We start from the raw sequence: 13,816 nt of genomic DNA, 5'->3' as shown, positions 1-13,816 counted from the left end.
TAAATGAATAAATAAATAAAATGAAGATAAGTATTTGTAATATTAAATTCACAAAAGTGAAAGTGGACACACTGAGAAACATTTGAGGCTGTGATCGGCTGATGTTTTATAAAAAAAAAAAAAAAAAAAAATGCGAGGGAGGATAAAGACACAATACACAGACAATAAGAAAACAAAACTATTAAAGTCCATCAAACATTTATTTGTTATTTCTATGACAAACAGGAAGCAGATGTATCTTGTTTTACAAGCTACACTGGTCGAAACCCCCCCCCCCCCCCCCCCACTCCCAAACCCCATTTTTAAAAATCCACATGGATCAAATTTTTCCACTGAGCATTTGCTGCCACCTTTTTCTTTTTACTTTACTTATTATTTTTGAAAATGCACCTATGTACAGAAGAAATGCTCAAGTGTGGACTGTAAAGTGAGAGAGCTACATACTTCCACAGTCGGATCGACTGCTGACATTCAGCTTTTCTCAAAGAAACTAAAGGACAAAGAGTACAAACCTTTCCCTCCCTTTTCAGAATCACACTTTCTCTTACCAAGTACTCGATTTTATTCAGCTATCATTGCATTCTCCATTGATTTAAGAATCAAGCATTATTAAAACAAAAGACAAGAGTCGGGTTATATAAAGCGGATATACAGGCAGTTTAGCAAACATTATGAACAGCTAAGAATTCATGTACATACTCCCAGCATATAATAATCACATGAACTGGAATGGGGAAAAACATTTTAAAAACGCTGGAGTCATGTTTGTACAACCAGTAGGAAGTCACCCGTCATTGGCTGGCGACGCAGTTTAAACCGGCTCTGTGATTGGCTGACATGTCTGACAGTGGTCACCTGAGGGGGGGGTAGTCCACCGGTCAGTGACATCACGGAGGAATTTGAGCTTTCTTTGAGGTTTTCAATAGAAAAGTGATGAAGCTGCAGGTAGAACCAGCAGGAGTGAGATGTTTTTTTTTTTCCAGCTTTGACAGATTACTTTCGGTGCAAATCAATAATTTTATGAACAGTGCCAGTTTCATCTTCACGTTGTGTTAAAAAAATGTCAACCATGTTGCTAAAGTGTAAAAATTGGTCCAAATTTTCCTCGTTTGGAAGTCTGCTCACAAAGGCCCATTTTTGAGGCTGCACTCTTGACCTTGACACTGAGAACTTACATTGGCTTGAAAAAACATGGAGTGAGGATGAATGTAAACACTAATTATTCTGCGCCTACTAACAAAAAGCGAAACAAAACAAGAATTAAATCTTAAATCTGAGCAATTTGGCATCACCGTTACAATGAGGCTGAAGCCAAATAATCACTGAAAAGTAAAACTTTTAGGCAAACCAAGACATCTTTATAGAGGAAAGGCACTAAAATGACTTACTTGTGGACAGTTGAGAGTGAATAACATTGGGAATATCAAACATCATCATAAATAAGCTCTGTGTTATTGCATGGTGCGTCTGAGTGTATGTAAAAGGGGAAGAGGTAGAAACACAATCTGGTAAACTTTGTTAAAAACAGGCCATCATAAAAAGTCTTTCAGTATTTTTTTATCTTGCAATTGGGGATGACCTAAATCACATCATTTTCCAAAAAAGCAGCTGTGCACAATGCACAAGTCCCTGTCGCTGAATGGTTCTGCATCATCTCTACATTATCATACACAGTAATACAGCAGTAATTAATACGGTAATAGATCGAGAGCTTTTGGTTTGACTGAGGCTCTGTGTTGATGAAGGAATCATTTGCCTCTAACATGTTTAAAAAAAGGTTCAATGAATCTCCTAATTTCCACTGGAGCCCTCAGTCAAATCACATGTGCCAACTTGCAATTGGAATTTAATACAACTCTGTGTATATAAAAGTTGATTGCAATAAAAAAAAAAGTGTATAGCAGGTTTATTAATTTATTCACTTTGTTGGCTATTATGCTCTAATTCTACTGACCTGGCCCTAATGAGGTCAAGCTGGGCTGCATGTGTCCAATGAAAAGAAATGAGTCGGACACCTCTGGTTTGAAGACTCAACAGAATCTAATTTTAGCGTATGATTAAGGTTCCTTTGTGGTTTTAAAACCCTCATCCTGATGTGTGTGCGACAGGCTGAGTCATTAATCGGTGGTGTTCACTGCAGACGGGGTTTTTTAGGCTCAGGCTGTTAAACGTTATTACCCAGGGTGTTTTCACTGCATGCAGAGATCTCTCTCACCTTGGTGACAACAGATAACTCTTTTCAGTCCAGTCCCACTAAAGTCAGCGTGCAATCTGTTGACTAACTTAAAGCTAAGATCGCAACTTGCATTTGTCAAAAGGTAGAAATGTTTGTTTGATCCTAGATTAAAACACTCAAACTCAATAAGTGTTGCTATGAAATGTAGCAGACTAGAAACCTGCAGAACCCCCCCCCCCCCCCAATATCCACTTTTACCATACTTGCTGATGCAAGAAGCAAATATTATTGTCACTCTGGGTATTTGACAGAGTCTGGACACGGTATGACTTTTTAAAAAGACTTTTTTCATTGATGAATTTACTGCCTCTCTCTGACGCGTTTTCCTCATGTGGTTTGTCGCTACCAAGCTGTAAAATATATTATAAAATGTGACACAAAAAGCCTGTGTGCTCAGCATTATCAGCCGCGCTTCACGAGACACATGAGGTCACTGGTTTTCTGTGGTTCAGCCAACCACCTCAAACCAGACGGTCCGGTCCGACGGCGATCGGGACGGCAGCGTTTGAAGAGGTTTGGTTTCGGTGGAGACAGACAGCAGCATGCAGACTGTGGGTTTTCCTCCCCGTGTTATTTAAATACACACACTTCCAGTGTAATGCCCTATTTTAAACTGCTGACTCACTGAACGGTGGCTGGACGGCTCCCCTCATACAAACGCATGTCAACGTGGTTGGAGTGAATCGAAGTAGCACCATAACAACTGAATAGTAAGAACGGTAACGGGCCGATACGTCCAGTAAATGGCCCTTTGAAAAATAAACAAAACAAAAATAATTTATAACTATATTTTCCAGAAATATAATATATAACCCTTGATATTTAAAAAAAAAAAAAGAAAATTCATATTTAGTGTCTATACTACAATTTTCTACACTGCGGTACAGTACTTTAGAGGAACTTTACTACTTTCTGATTGCAATTATTTGCATAAAAACAATCTCACTTAGAAAAAAAAAAAAAGGCTCGCAGGGTCTGTGTTTTAGTTTCTGTGGAGTCCAGTTTTGGTGTGCGCTAAAAACAAAAAAAACAAAGAACACCAGGTGATCGTAACAGGCACTTTGAATATCAGAGTGATGAAACAGAGGCAGAGAAATGAGTCGCAAAGACAAAACCTTTTCTGGCATTTTGTGGCTGTAAATTCCGTGAGTCAATCTCACGTTGGGCAAAAGATTCCCTGTGATTATTTTGGGGAAATCAGAGATACACATGGTGGTTGAACACGTCAGTGTTCCTGATGCTACATTTTTTTCACTTCTGTCTGTGTCGGACTACAACTCCAGCAAATAGAAAAGACAAAGAAAAACGGTTATAAGTGAGAATTTAAAAACAGCCCGTTTCATCCGACCATGGAAAAGCTGACAAGAGGAGAAAACAAACAAGTTCTGGATACATTTTTTTTTTCTCTAATCAAATGCAATGACTAAATTTTCTGTGCAGATACACCTTCAGCTCACATCTCACACGAAGAGGGTCGAGTATAAAAATACAGCTACTTAAACCAGGTTCAAAGCCTAATGTTACCGGGGAAATAACTATAAAACTGAGATGCTTGATTTGAAACCGGTGAAAGAAGCAGAAAAATGCACCGCTGTCGTCATCGGTTCACCTAAAGATGAGAAATTCTGAATCACAACAATGTGAAAGCAGGAACTTCAAGCCTGCTGAAGCAGGTTTAAACCAAAAGGGCCAATTTCCAAATCAGAACCTACGACGACACATTCAAAAGGTTTGAGGAGGTTTGAGTCGTGGCTACAATGTCACAGAGTGTCCTCGGATTGGTGATCAAAAGTCTTTTACGGAGATGCAGTAAAATCCAAACAAGGCTCCTGTTTGTTATTTAGGTTTACTAATAAATACCAATGACTGAAGGTCCCCGCTATGATCACTGTGTGATCCTGTTTGAAGAGCTGTGAAGTCCAAACGTCCATCATCGACGTCCTGGGAATTGTAGTCCAATATTTGATTTTTTTCCTTTCTTCTCGAAACAATAAGGAGACGCTTGTAAACTTGTCCATGACTGAAGTAGAAGTGTCATGACGTTTTCAGATCCGTGCCGGGAGAGATTTTGTGCTAATTCATCGAAGTCGTGTCACTTTTTCAGCCCACCAGGAATCGTGGGGTTCAGATCTCCAACACGGCGCCGATTTTCCTGCTGCACTGGTTTTTAATAACTTCATACGCATCGCCTCTTCCACCTGGCCTCTAAAGAAATCCAACATGGCCGCTTGTTGACGTTGTTAAGGTGGATTCTCCCTCTGGGGCAGACCAATTGTAGAACATGATCTCATGTGAGTTAGAGCTGGTCCTGACATCAATGTGTTCCATGTTAGACTCTTTAACTGTTAGTGAGCAAATCCTGCTGGTAGGTTTGGGTCTTGGTTGGGGTCGCAGTCCTTCCTGTCCTTGGCATCTGGTTTTTACAGTCTGAAACAACAGTGCTATTGCCTGGGTGCTGTGTGTGTGTGTGTGTGTGTGTGTGTGTGTGTGTGTGTGTGTGTGTGTGTGTGTGTGTGTGTGTGTGTGTGTGTGTGTGTGTGTGTGTGTGTGTGTGTGTGTGTGTGTGTTAATGAGTGTGTGCTTGTGGCAGTCGTAGGTTTGTGGGGCAGTCTGTGTGGTGTGCTATCAGTGTGTATGTGTTGCATTTGGCAGTGTGTCCGTGTGGCAGGTTCTTGGTGCATCTGTACATTTGGTGTGTGTGTGTGTGTGTGTGTGTGTGTGTTTGGGTGTGTGTGTGAGAGGTGTATATGGCAGTAGCGTTTGTTATTAATCAGTATTGCTTCATGTGAGTGTGTGTGTTTGCTCGAGGCAGTGGGAGTGTGGTCACTCAATGCTGGATTCCACCTTCTCCTCCGCTGCTGTCGGAGCCTCTTGCGGGCGGTGCTTGCAGTGGCGCACTGCCGGTCTGGATGGACGGGCGAAGCAGGAAGACTGGGCGGCGCAGTCACAAGTCGCCTCCTGGGAAACAGAAACACATCGATGAGACCATATTTGAGAGTTTCGGGTCATTTTCAATGAAGTTCGGGAGTTTGTTTTCGTCTCACCTCCGTCCCAGATCCCGCTTCCTTCCCTCCTCCCATGATGCTGACCATCTCCTCCCCGGCGGTCTGCCTCATGAACCTCTTGTTAACAATTCTGGTCACATTGTCGTTGATTCCGCCCAGACCGGCCAGCGTGCCGAGACCCCCGACCCCGACTGACACGCACTCCGGTTTGGGTTCATCGACGCTGCTCAGACCAGCCAGGCCTCCGAGGGAGTCCCTCAGCGGCCTCTCGCTGGGCAGGGCGACCGCTGCCGGGCTGCGGCTGCTGCAGACGTTTCTGAAGAACTCCTGCACGAGGCCTCCGTACCGCTGAGAGCCGGCGTCTGTGGCACTCACTGCTGCTACGGAGGGTTTCCCTGCAGGGGGCTGCCGGGCTGGGCTGGCAGTCTGACTGGGCCCTGATGATAAACAGATTAAATAGGATTACGACACACAGCACTAATATACAGCCTTGGCCAAGTCGATGGCATTTAAAAATAATAATTAATAGGAAAGCAAACATAAAGGAAGGAAGTCCAGGACGTTTGTATAAACTGTGAGGAACATATAATAAGAGATTGTTTAGCAATTTATTATTCTTATAAGATGCTTTTGCCTTCTAAACTTACTGTGTAAGTAACAGCTGCTGGTGTCTTGAGCTCTGGGAGCTCATTGTTTTATTATTTTCAATGCGCAATTTAGTATTCCTCCATGTCTGAACAAATCCTTTTTAGACATTTCCTCACCACATGTTCAAAAGAAGATGAGAGAGTTCCATTCCAGATACGATGAATGTCTTAATTCCAGTGTTTCAGTAAGATGACGTATTAACCCTACAGGATCTCACCTACGTCGCTCCTCCAGAGCGATTCTGTGCTTCCAGAGTGTTCCACCACGCTGAAGAGACTGGAGAGGCCGTCGGTGAGGCCGTTCAGCACGGGGCTGTCCCTGGTGGTGGTGGAGCGAGCCCAGGCCGAGCCGCCGCCTCCTCCTCCTCCTCCTCCTCCTCCTCCTCCTCCTCCTCCTCCTCCTCCTCCACCCAAGGATCTCTGCTGGAGGCTCCACAGGCTGCGGTCCCTGGAGGAGGAGGATGACGCCCCGTCCAACCTGGAGGTGGAGCCTGCAGAGGAAACCGATAGCCATCTCACCAAGGACGTCACAGTACAGATTCAAGAATTACAAGAGTGGTTTAATGTGGTAAAATGAAAGGAATTAAGACAAAAACCCCACCTGAGGAGACTCTGCGTTGGAGCTTCGGTGATCCGTACTTGGGCGAGCAGCAGGGCCTGTCGATGCGGCTGTGAACTTTATCCAACGATGTGGAAATCTGCCGAGTTCGGGCCGACGCCAAGGACGAGGTGGTGGGCGATGGACGAGGTGACCAGGCTTTGGAGTGTAACCCTGCCCTGCTGCTGGGAAGGTTGTCGGTTTGAAGCCCGACGCTAACGTACTGGGCTGCAGTCTGCGTGGACCTGGTGGACACACCCACCATCTGGAAGACAACGTTACATTTTAGAGAGTATTTAATATATTTATAGATGAATAGGCTCAAATGAAGACCTATTTGAATTAATAACAGAGATACAAACAAAAAACGTGTTCTTCTGTATTACCACATCTAAAAATCTACGCTGCGGCTGCACAAAATCAAAATGTTACGGTTATTGCAAAATTAAACAGATTAAATGCAATCATATTGCTATATAATACTCACAATACTGTCACATCCTGCATGTTCTCTTCATATAGTGGCTCTAATTATCCTGGCTAAACTTGTTAACTAAACTATTACTAATAACAATACGTTGTTTTTTCACCTGAAGTGAATAGGTAGAAATGTGGCTATGGGTGAAAACATGTTCCAGTTTCCAAAAATAAACTGAACCTATGAGGGGGTCAAACCACCAATGGAGTAATTTGACAGAATGAAGACGCCTCACCTGACTGCCGGGTTCCTTGCTGGATTTCCTCTCCAGAGAAGACGAGCGGATGGCCTGACGGACACAGTTGGTCATCTCCTTCATGTCGTCGCTTAAGTTGGCCGATATCTCCCCGATCTCCAGCCCGTGGAAGGCAGGAGAGGACGTCATCCCCTCGACAACGCTGTTAGCTGAGCTGCTCACGCTGCTGTTGAGGACACTGGGCATGGAGCTGGTGATGCTCCGGCTCTCCAGGAGCTCCCGGTGCTGCTTGGACAGCGAGCTCAGCCATTGCTCATAGGACGAAGAGAAGCAGGGCGACGGGGGCTGCTGGTGCTGAATACCCGGCGGCGATTCGTCTGCCTCAGAGCCGTTCAGGCCCTGCGAGGAGCCGGCGTTCTGGCTGTGCTGAAGCTCTTTGGCCTCCTGGCTCCTCCTCCGGTGCTCCATGCGTCGCACAGCAGGAGGGCTGTAGTAGATCCTGATGCCGGTGCGGTCCGGAGCAGTGTAGCTCCTCTGCACTGACTCCAGGTCCAGCTGTGAGCCCAGCAAGCCGCTGCAGGAGCCACTGGGGCCATCCCAGGTTTTACACGTGTCCCCGAGCTGCGGGGCCTGAGCCAAGAGACACCAAACACAAGGCCAGGACACATATTGATGCATTTATTGAGGAAATAAATCTGTCTGGAGTCATTCGAGCTTCAATACAACACACATGGACTGAACTCTTTTAAGCTTTGTACCTCGTTGTTCAGGTAGGTCCAGTTTTTCTTGGCGATGTCACTCAGCTCTGAGCGATCGAAAACAGGTGGGATTGAAAAATGTGGCTTCTCTTCCTGATTGGCTGTTCCATTGACCTCACAGCTGTCCAGCTCCGACGTGGATTTCACCCTTTTCACAAATAAGAAGAAAGGAGCAGTTAATCCATTCACATAATCTGTTCTGGCTGTAATAAACAGTGAAACGAGTCAAATTCAAGGAAACACTTGTGTTTTTCGTCATTACCTTGGCGAGCCTGTCCCATTAGCAACAACCACGTCTGCAGATGATTCGCTGCCTGGTGGCTTTGACTGTAAGCACAAATTAGAGCAAGAGTGTCACGAAGAGAGGAAGACCAGAATCCTTATTACAGCTTATTAGCATTTAAATGACCTGCAACGTCTGAACAAATGGCTTCTTTTTCTGTTTTTAACGTTTTTTTCACACCCTGTAAGACGTCAACTTCCTGATATTCTCTCCCTTTGCCATTTCATTCAACCGGAGGGGAGAGGCGACTTTGTCTGGTGTAATATATCTGTGGCAAGAATGCATGCAAACACACACACACACACACACACACACTGCTGCTGAGTCAGTGTGTTTCACGCTTGAGGAACAATATCGCACCAACAAATCATTTAGCCTCAGAGGAAAGGATGGAAGGAGGGAGAAAGAACATCAAGAGAGCAGATTCTGATGCTCTGATGTTAAGAGCATGGGGGGGGGGGGCAGGTATTGTTCTTGAGTGTCAGCGCATGACAGTACCTGACAATTTTCAGTGGAGAGACTCAGACAAAGGCTGAAATGAGTGTGAATTTAAATAATGAGGTACAACTGTGAAGTTTCCAAAGACTATGGGTCAAGACGGGGGGAAGGTGAACAGGCCACCAGTCCATCGTAGAGTAAACATAAAAAAGGAGGACAGGCAAGTAGGGAGAGATGGAAACTACAGTAAACGGAGAGATGACTGAAGAGCCCAAACTGGGAATTATAGTATACGTCTGACGAAGAGGTAGTTAAATAATGACCACAAATGTAATCCTTCTCCACCCAAGCCTGACTCGCTGCTCCAAACACACTGCTCTGATTTATAACCAGCAGATATGTCTGTGTTTTCCTAGCAAGCTGAGCTTTACCGCAGCCAGGCAGAAACACCAGTGCGGGCATTCAGAGCTGTGTGGTGTTGGCTCGCAAGAATTAAACTGTACAGATGAAAAGTACCAGCCAAAACACCGCAGTTTTACTACCCCAAAACCTCAGGGGTAAAACATGTTGGGCCTGCTCACAATCGAAGAGCTGCTGTTTGCAACCCTTGCTGGCAAACAACCTATCCATTAACTGAAAGGATACACAGTCATTTTGACCCTCGACATCACAAGCTGTACGGGAAAAAAATGACAGAAAAAGTTTGCAAGAGACGAGCAAAAGAGCAAAAAAACACACTTTTGACCCATTGACTTGATGTACTTTTGATGTCCTCCTTATCGCAGACATGCAGCCTCATCCAGTCAGATTGTATCATTCCAAGATAAGCACGGTCCTTCATCTCTCCTCCATCTCTGACATTTCTCTCACAAACCCCCGGATGTCATACCTTCCCCTGCAGAGCGGCGGCCTCCCTCAGCCTCTGCTCCCACTGAGTTCTCTCCTGGCTGAACCTCTCCAGCAGCTCCAGCTTCTCTCTGCCCCAGTTCCTCTCTCCGATCTGGAGCTGAGACCACAGGAGGCAAAAGTCAGAGAAGAGGCATGGAAGATGGAGATGTTAAGTGAAGGGTCTCAGGAATTTGTTGCCAGAACCCTTCACGAGTTGAAATTCAACTTCAATCCAGACGCACATTTACAGTCACTCACCTGTTTGGTCAGATCCATCACAGCAGCGTAGGACTCAGCCAAGAGATGCTGGTGCTCTTCACGTTCCCGCTTTAGTGCCACCTTCAGGTCTGGAGGGTCCAGTGCATCGGTGGAGGACACGGCTGTCGCCACTTTGCCTGCTTTCGACTCAAGCTGGAAGACAAAAGACAGAAAGACCAGTGTGGTTTTTTTATTCACAATATGAAATGGTAAATGAATGTCACTATATAGAGCTCGTCCACTGCTTGAGCTGCCCCCAAAGTGCTTCACACTGTTAATCACATTCACCCAGTCACACACATTCACACACCAACAGAGGCGGCTGCCATGTAAGGCGTTCAGTCCATTCACTTGGAGCAATCAGGGGGTTCAGTGTCTTGCTCAAAGACACTTTGACATGTAAACAAGGGGAGATAGAGAATCAAACCCGACTACAATTTCTATTTGTTCCACCACTGAAATAGAATTTCCTTTTATAGAATAATGAGTAGAATGTTAAGTTTAGTTTTTTTTTTGTGATCTCAGGAAGAGCCGATATGGAAAGTCAATTTCAGGAAAGGTTAAAAATGATCAATGCAAAACTTCATAGTGACTCAAACGTCATCAGGTAATGATACCAATGTAAAAAGATCAACATTTCCTCGTGAATTACTTTAGAAATCTCAACTTTTTATTTTTTGGTTGTAGCACAAAAACATAAATCATTTGTAATAATAGAGCTTGTAATGAAGAACCAATAAGGAGTCATTTAATGTTGAGATTTGAGCTAAGAAATCCCAGCATCTTCATGTTTACTCCTCCTGTTTCTGTCGCTCTAATCCATTCTCACCCTCTCTCTATCTCACCCCTGCTCCCTCTCTCTCTGCAGCCTTCTCACCCTCTATTTTAGGCTCTCTCGCCCTTTTCTTCACCCTCTGCGAATCTGGCCTGCTGTCACAGAGTCTGTAGGTGGGTTTGATTGAATTTTTCATGAGCAGCTCTGCTTCATCCCCCCACCCCCCTCCATCTGAGCCTCATGGTTCACACAGTCGACACTACCGGGGCCATCAGTTTGACAAACAGGCAGACACACCAACGTGAGCAGCATCCACACATCCCAGACCCATCAATCCTCTCTCTGTCTGGCTCTGCGGCGTCCGAAGATGGTGCTCACGGAGCCGCCAGGCAACCAATCGGAGTGGAAAGCACGCGCGCTCAGGCCGAGGCGTGTCTCCTATGGCAACGCAGCATTTCTCATTAATGATGGACGCCTAACGAGCCCCATGTTTTAAAGAGGTTTACTGCTGAGGCGCCAAGAAGGAGGGAGTTATTTTTCTTTTTATTGGATGACTGGTGTTTATTGGTGGACCGGCGCTGCCGCCCGCTACACGACTCGCCACTCACGATTTAGCAACTTCAATTAACGCTGTTTACTCAGCTAAAACTTTAAAAATGAAAGCAGTGGATATATTAATTTAGGTTGAATAATCCCATCAATGGACTTTAAGGTTCGGCTCTAATGAGCAGCTTGTTTCATTACATATGGGAAAATAAATAGACGAGGAATAAATGTTAATTTGCATTTAATTTAACTTCAATCCAAACAAAATGAGGTTACGTGAGGCCAAAAAAGACAAGATGCATTATTTGAACATTTTTAGGGATTAGACTCATTAATTTACAGATTTATTACATCCGCCAAGGTAATAATAAAATCATTGGCCGTTTGTATGTCTGTTAGCAAGGTTTTATGAAAACTGCGACAGGGATTTTGTCAAACTTTTCACCACAGATAGATATTAGGCCATGGAAGATGCCAACCACTTTTGGACGAGATCTAGATCTGAATCCAGATCACATTTTATAGGGTTTAAAGAGTTACGTCAAAACTACATGACAGATTTTCACCAAAATTCTGAGTCCATGTTAACCTTTGGCAGATGTCAGAAATCTCTGATTGCTCTTGTTTAGTCTGAAGTTCCTCGAGGAAAAACCAAAACCACATAAGGAAAACAAGGCACAGATTGCACAATCAGGGGCAAGACTCGCCTACATGTGTATGATCATAGGACCTCATACACACGCGAAAGCTTTCTACAGACTTATTTTAGAGATTTTACCTGTCTTATACATTACTACACTGTGCAATGAGAGTACAATCTCTGGTTATGACAGTTTGACTGCACGTCGCTTCCACAATCAAAGATACAACCACAATTTTCTGTGTTTTGTCGATATGAGATGTGACATACAATCGAACTTGACCAAGAAGATAAGATAAGATGACAAAGCAATAGTGAAGATCAAACTCCTGGCTGGCCTTTTAGGCAGGTCAAGTAAAAGTAAACACAGCAACAATATAAGAACTAGATAGAACAAACCATGAGAAATAAACCAAATTAAATGGATGGATGACAACTCACACATTCATCATGCAGCTGTCTTCTTTGAGTGTCTTAATGGAATGTGTGTGTGTGAGTGTGTGATATGGTAGCAGGATATCAAGTCAACTTCATTACCATTACAGTAAATCAATGCATTAATTACAAAATCTGCTATATAAAATTAATATCTCATATTTCATTATGTCGGCCAAAGTAATTTGTCTCCATTGGAAAATTATGAATAATTCAATGCTAAATTAGTGCTAACTAATGCCTCATTAGCTGTTTATTTGCTAATCTACAGCCTGTTAATACCATCCAGTATATACACAAGGTTTCAACTAGAGAAGGACAACAATTAGCTTTCATCGCTCTACAAATAAAAACCATGAATCTAAAGGCTGTATGAATGAAATGTTAATAAAACCACTTTTTTTGTCGGAGCACTGTTTTCTTTATTTTTTAAAACACAATTACAAGAAAGATCCCACAACAAACTGTATACACTAATGTCGTAAATAATTTTGTGACAATGCAAAGAAAACATACAGAGGATTTTGTGTTGGCTTAATTAATTGCCTGCGGAAGGTTTTTCCTTCCAGGAAACAACAGAAGTGATGCTTTTATCTTCACCATCAGCCCTTTAGATGCTAATCGAGGCCAAGCCACAACCACAATCCTCCTGAGAGGTCCAGGCTTATACACAAGAACAAGACCAAGATTACATAACACACAGATATTAAATATAATGAATGTAAACGGCTGACTGTAAGGCTCTGGAAACCCTTTTTCCTTTTCACTTGAATCCCATTCTGAGTTTTCGCTGCATAAATAACCAGAAAAAGTAATTTTCTGGAGTGTCAATCCATGTGCGATTTTGTAATAAACAACGAAGCTGGTCTCACGCGTACGACACATAGTCAAAGCTGCACTTGTACTAATGTATATTCCCGTATCATTTGTCATCCTCATTTCATGAGCCGAACAGATGCGATCGACAAGCCAGCAGAGCTTCCAGCTGCTCGCTGTCTCATCACAGTGGCGGCAGGTGTTTGCATCATGTAGTACAGTTGGGATGAATGACTGATTAAAGAAAAAAAAAAAGGGAGGGAGAGCTGTCCTGCATGCTTTCAGGCTTCAGGATGCAGTTTGTACTGTAGTTCACCGATGGTGTTTGTTTATTGAGCTGCACGGTGCGGATAATTTCTTGTCAAAGACGGTTTGATCAGGGAGGACAGCGTTTGAAATTGAGTCGACTCATTCAGCCAAGCAACAGCTGGAGGACCTGCTGAGCGCTGCCAGGAGGCGTTGGCACTAATGCAGCTGCACACACACACACACACACACAGTATATACACAAGTGCCTTTGCCCAAGTAACACCAGTGTGAATTGACGGCACACTTTACAGCGGCAGAGGAGAGATTGATTCCAGCTGTGGTATCTAGGCCAGGGTAACACACACATACATGCATTATGTTTCCATGCCTAATGGGGACAATCCAATGACTCGCATTCATTTCTTTCAATTACTGTCAGCCAGCGATTCCTAAAGTGTGGCATAATGAGCCACATTGCGCAGACTAAACTGGAGTTTGTAATCTCTGTCCCATGATGAAATATAACTGTTATCGATTGTTGCTTTACAGAGAAAATGTCTTTTTGTGCAA

General features: G+C 43.8%; 1 protein-coding gene across 2 annotated transcripts in view; it reads right to left on the bottom strand.

The window, feature by feature from the left end:
• Positions 1-2,446: 2,446 nt before the first annotated feature.
• The window catches only part of mtcl2 (microtubule crosslinking factor 2), a 91,914-nt gene continuing 80,544 nt past the window's right edge, over positions 2,447-13,816 (bottom strand). For both annotated transcript variants that reach the window (XM_080496400.1, XM_080496401.1), the window contains exons 16-24: positions 9,786-9,938; positions 9,529-9,645; positions 8,181-8,245; positions 7,919-8,066; positions 7,200-7,790; positions 6,490-6,751; positions 6,107-6,379; positions 5,281-5,678; positions 2,447-5,194 (exon numbers count right to left, since the gene is read on the bottom strand). In XM_080496400.1, the coding sequence (XP_080352526.1) occupies positions 5,060-5,194; positions 5,281-5,678; positions 6,107-6,379; positions 6,490-6,751; positions 7,200-7,790; positions 7,919-8,066; positions 8,181-8,245; positions 9,529-9,645; positions 9,786-9,938 (2,142 nt within the window). In that variant the 3' untranslated portion in view covers positions 2,447-5,059. The remainder of the gene's footprint in view (positions 5,195-5,280; positions 5,679-6,106; positions 6,380-6,489; positions 6,752-7,199; positions 7,791-7,918; positions 8,067-8,180; positions 8,246-9,528; positions 9,646-9,785; positions 9,939-13,816) is intronic.

The sequence above is a fragment of the Blennius ocellaris genome (genome assembly GCF_963422515.1).
Source record: "Blennius ocellaris genome assembly, chromosome: 5".
Classification (NCBI taxonomy): domain Eukaryota; kingdom Metazoa; phylum Chordata; class Actinopteri; order Blenniiformes; family Blenniidae; genus Blennius; species Blennius ocellaris.
The sequence above is the reverse complement of the archived record's forward strand: the minus strand, read 5'-3'. Positions and strand labels throughout refer to the sequence as shown.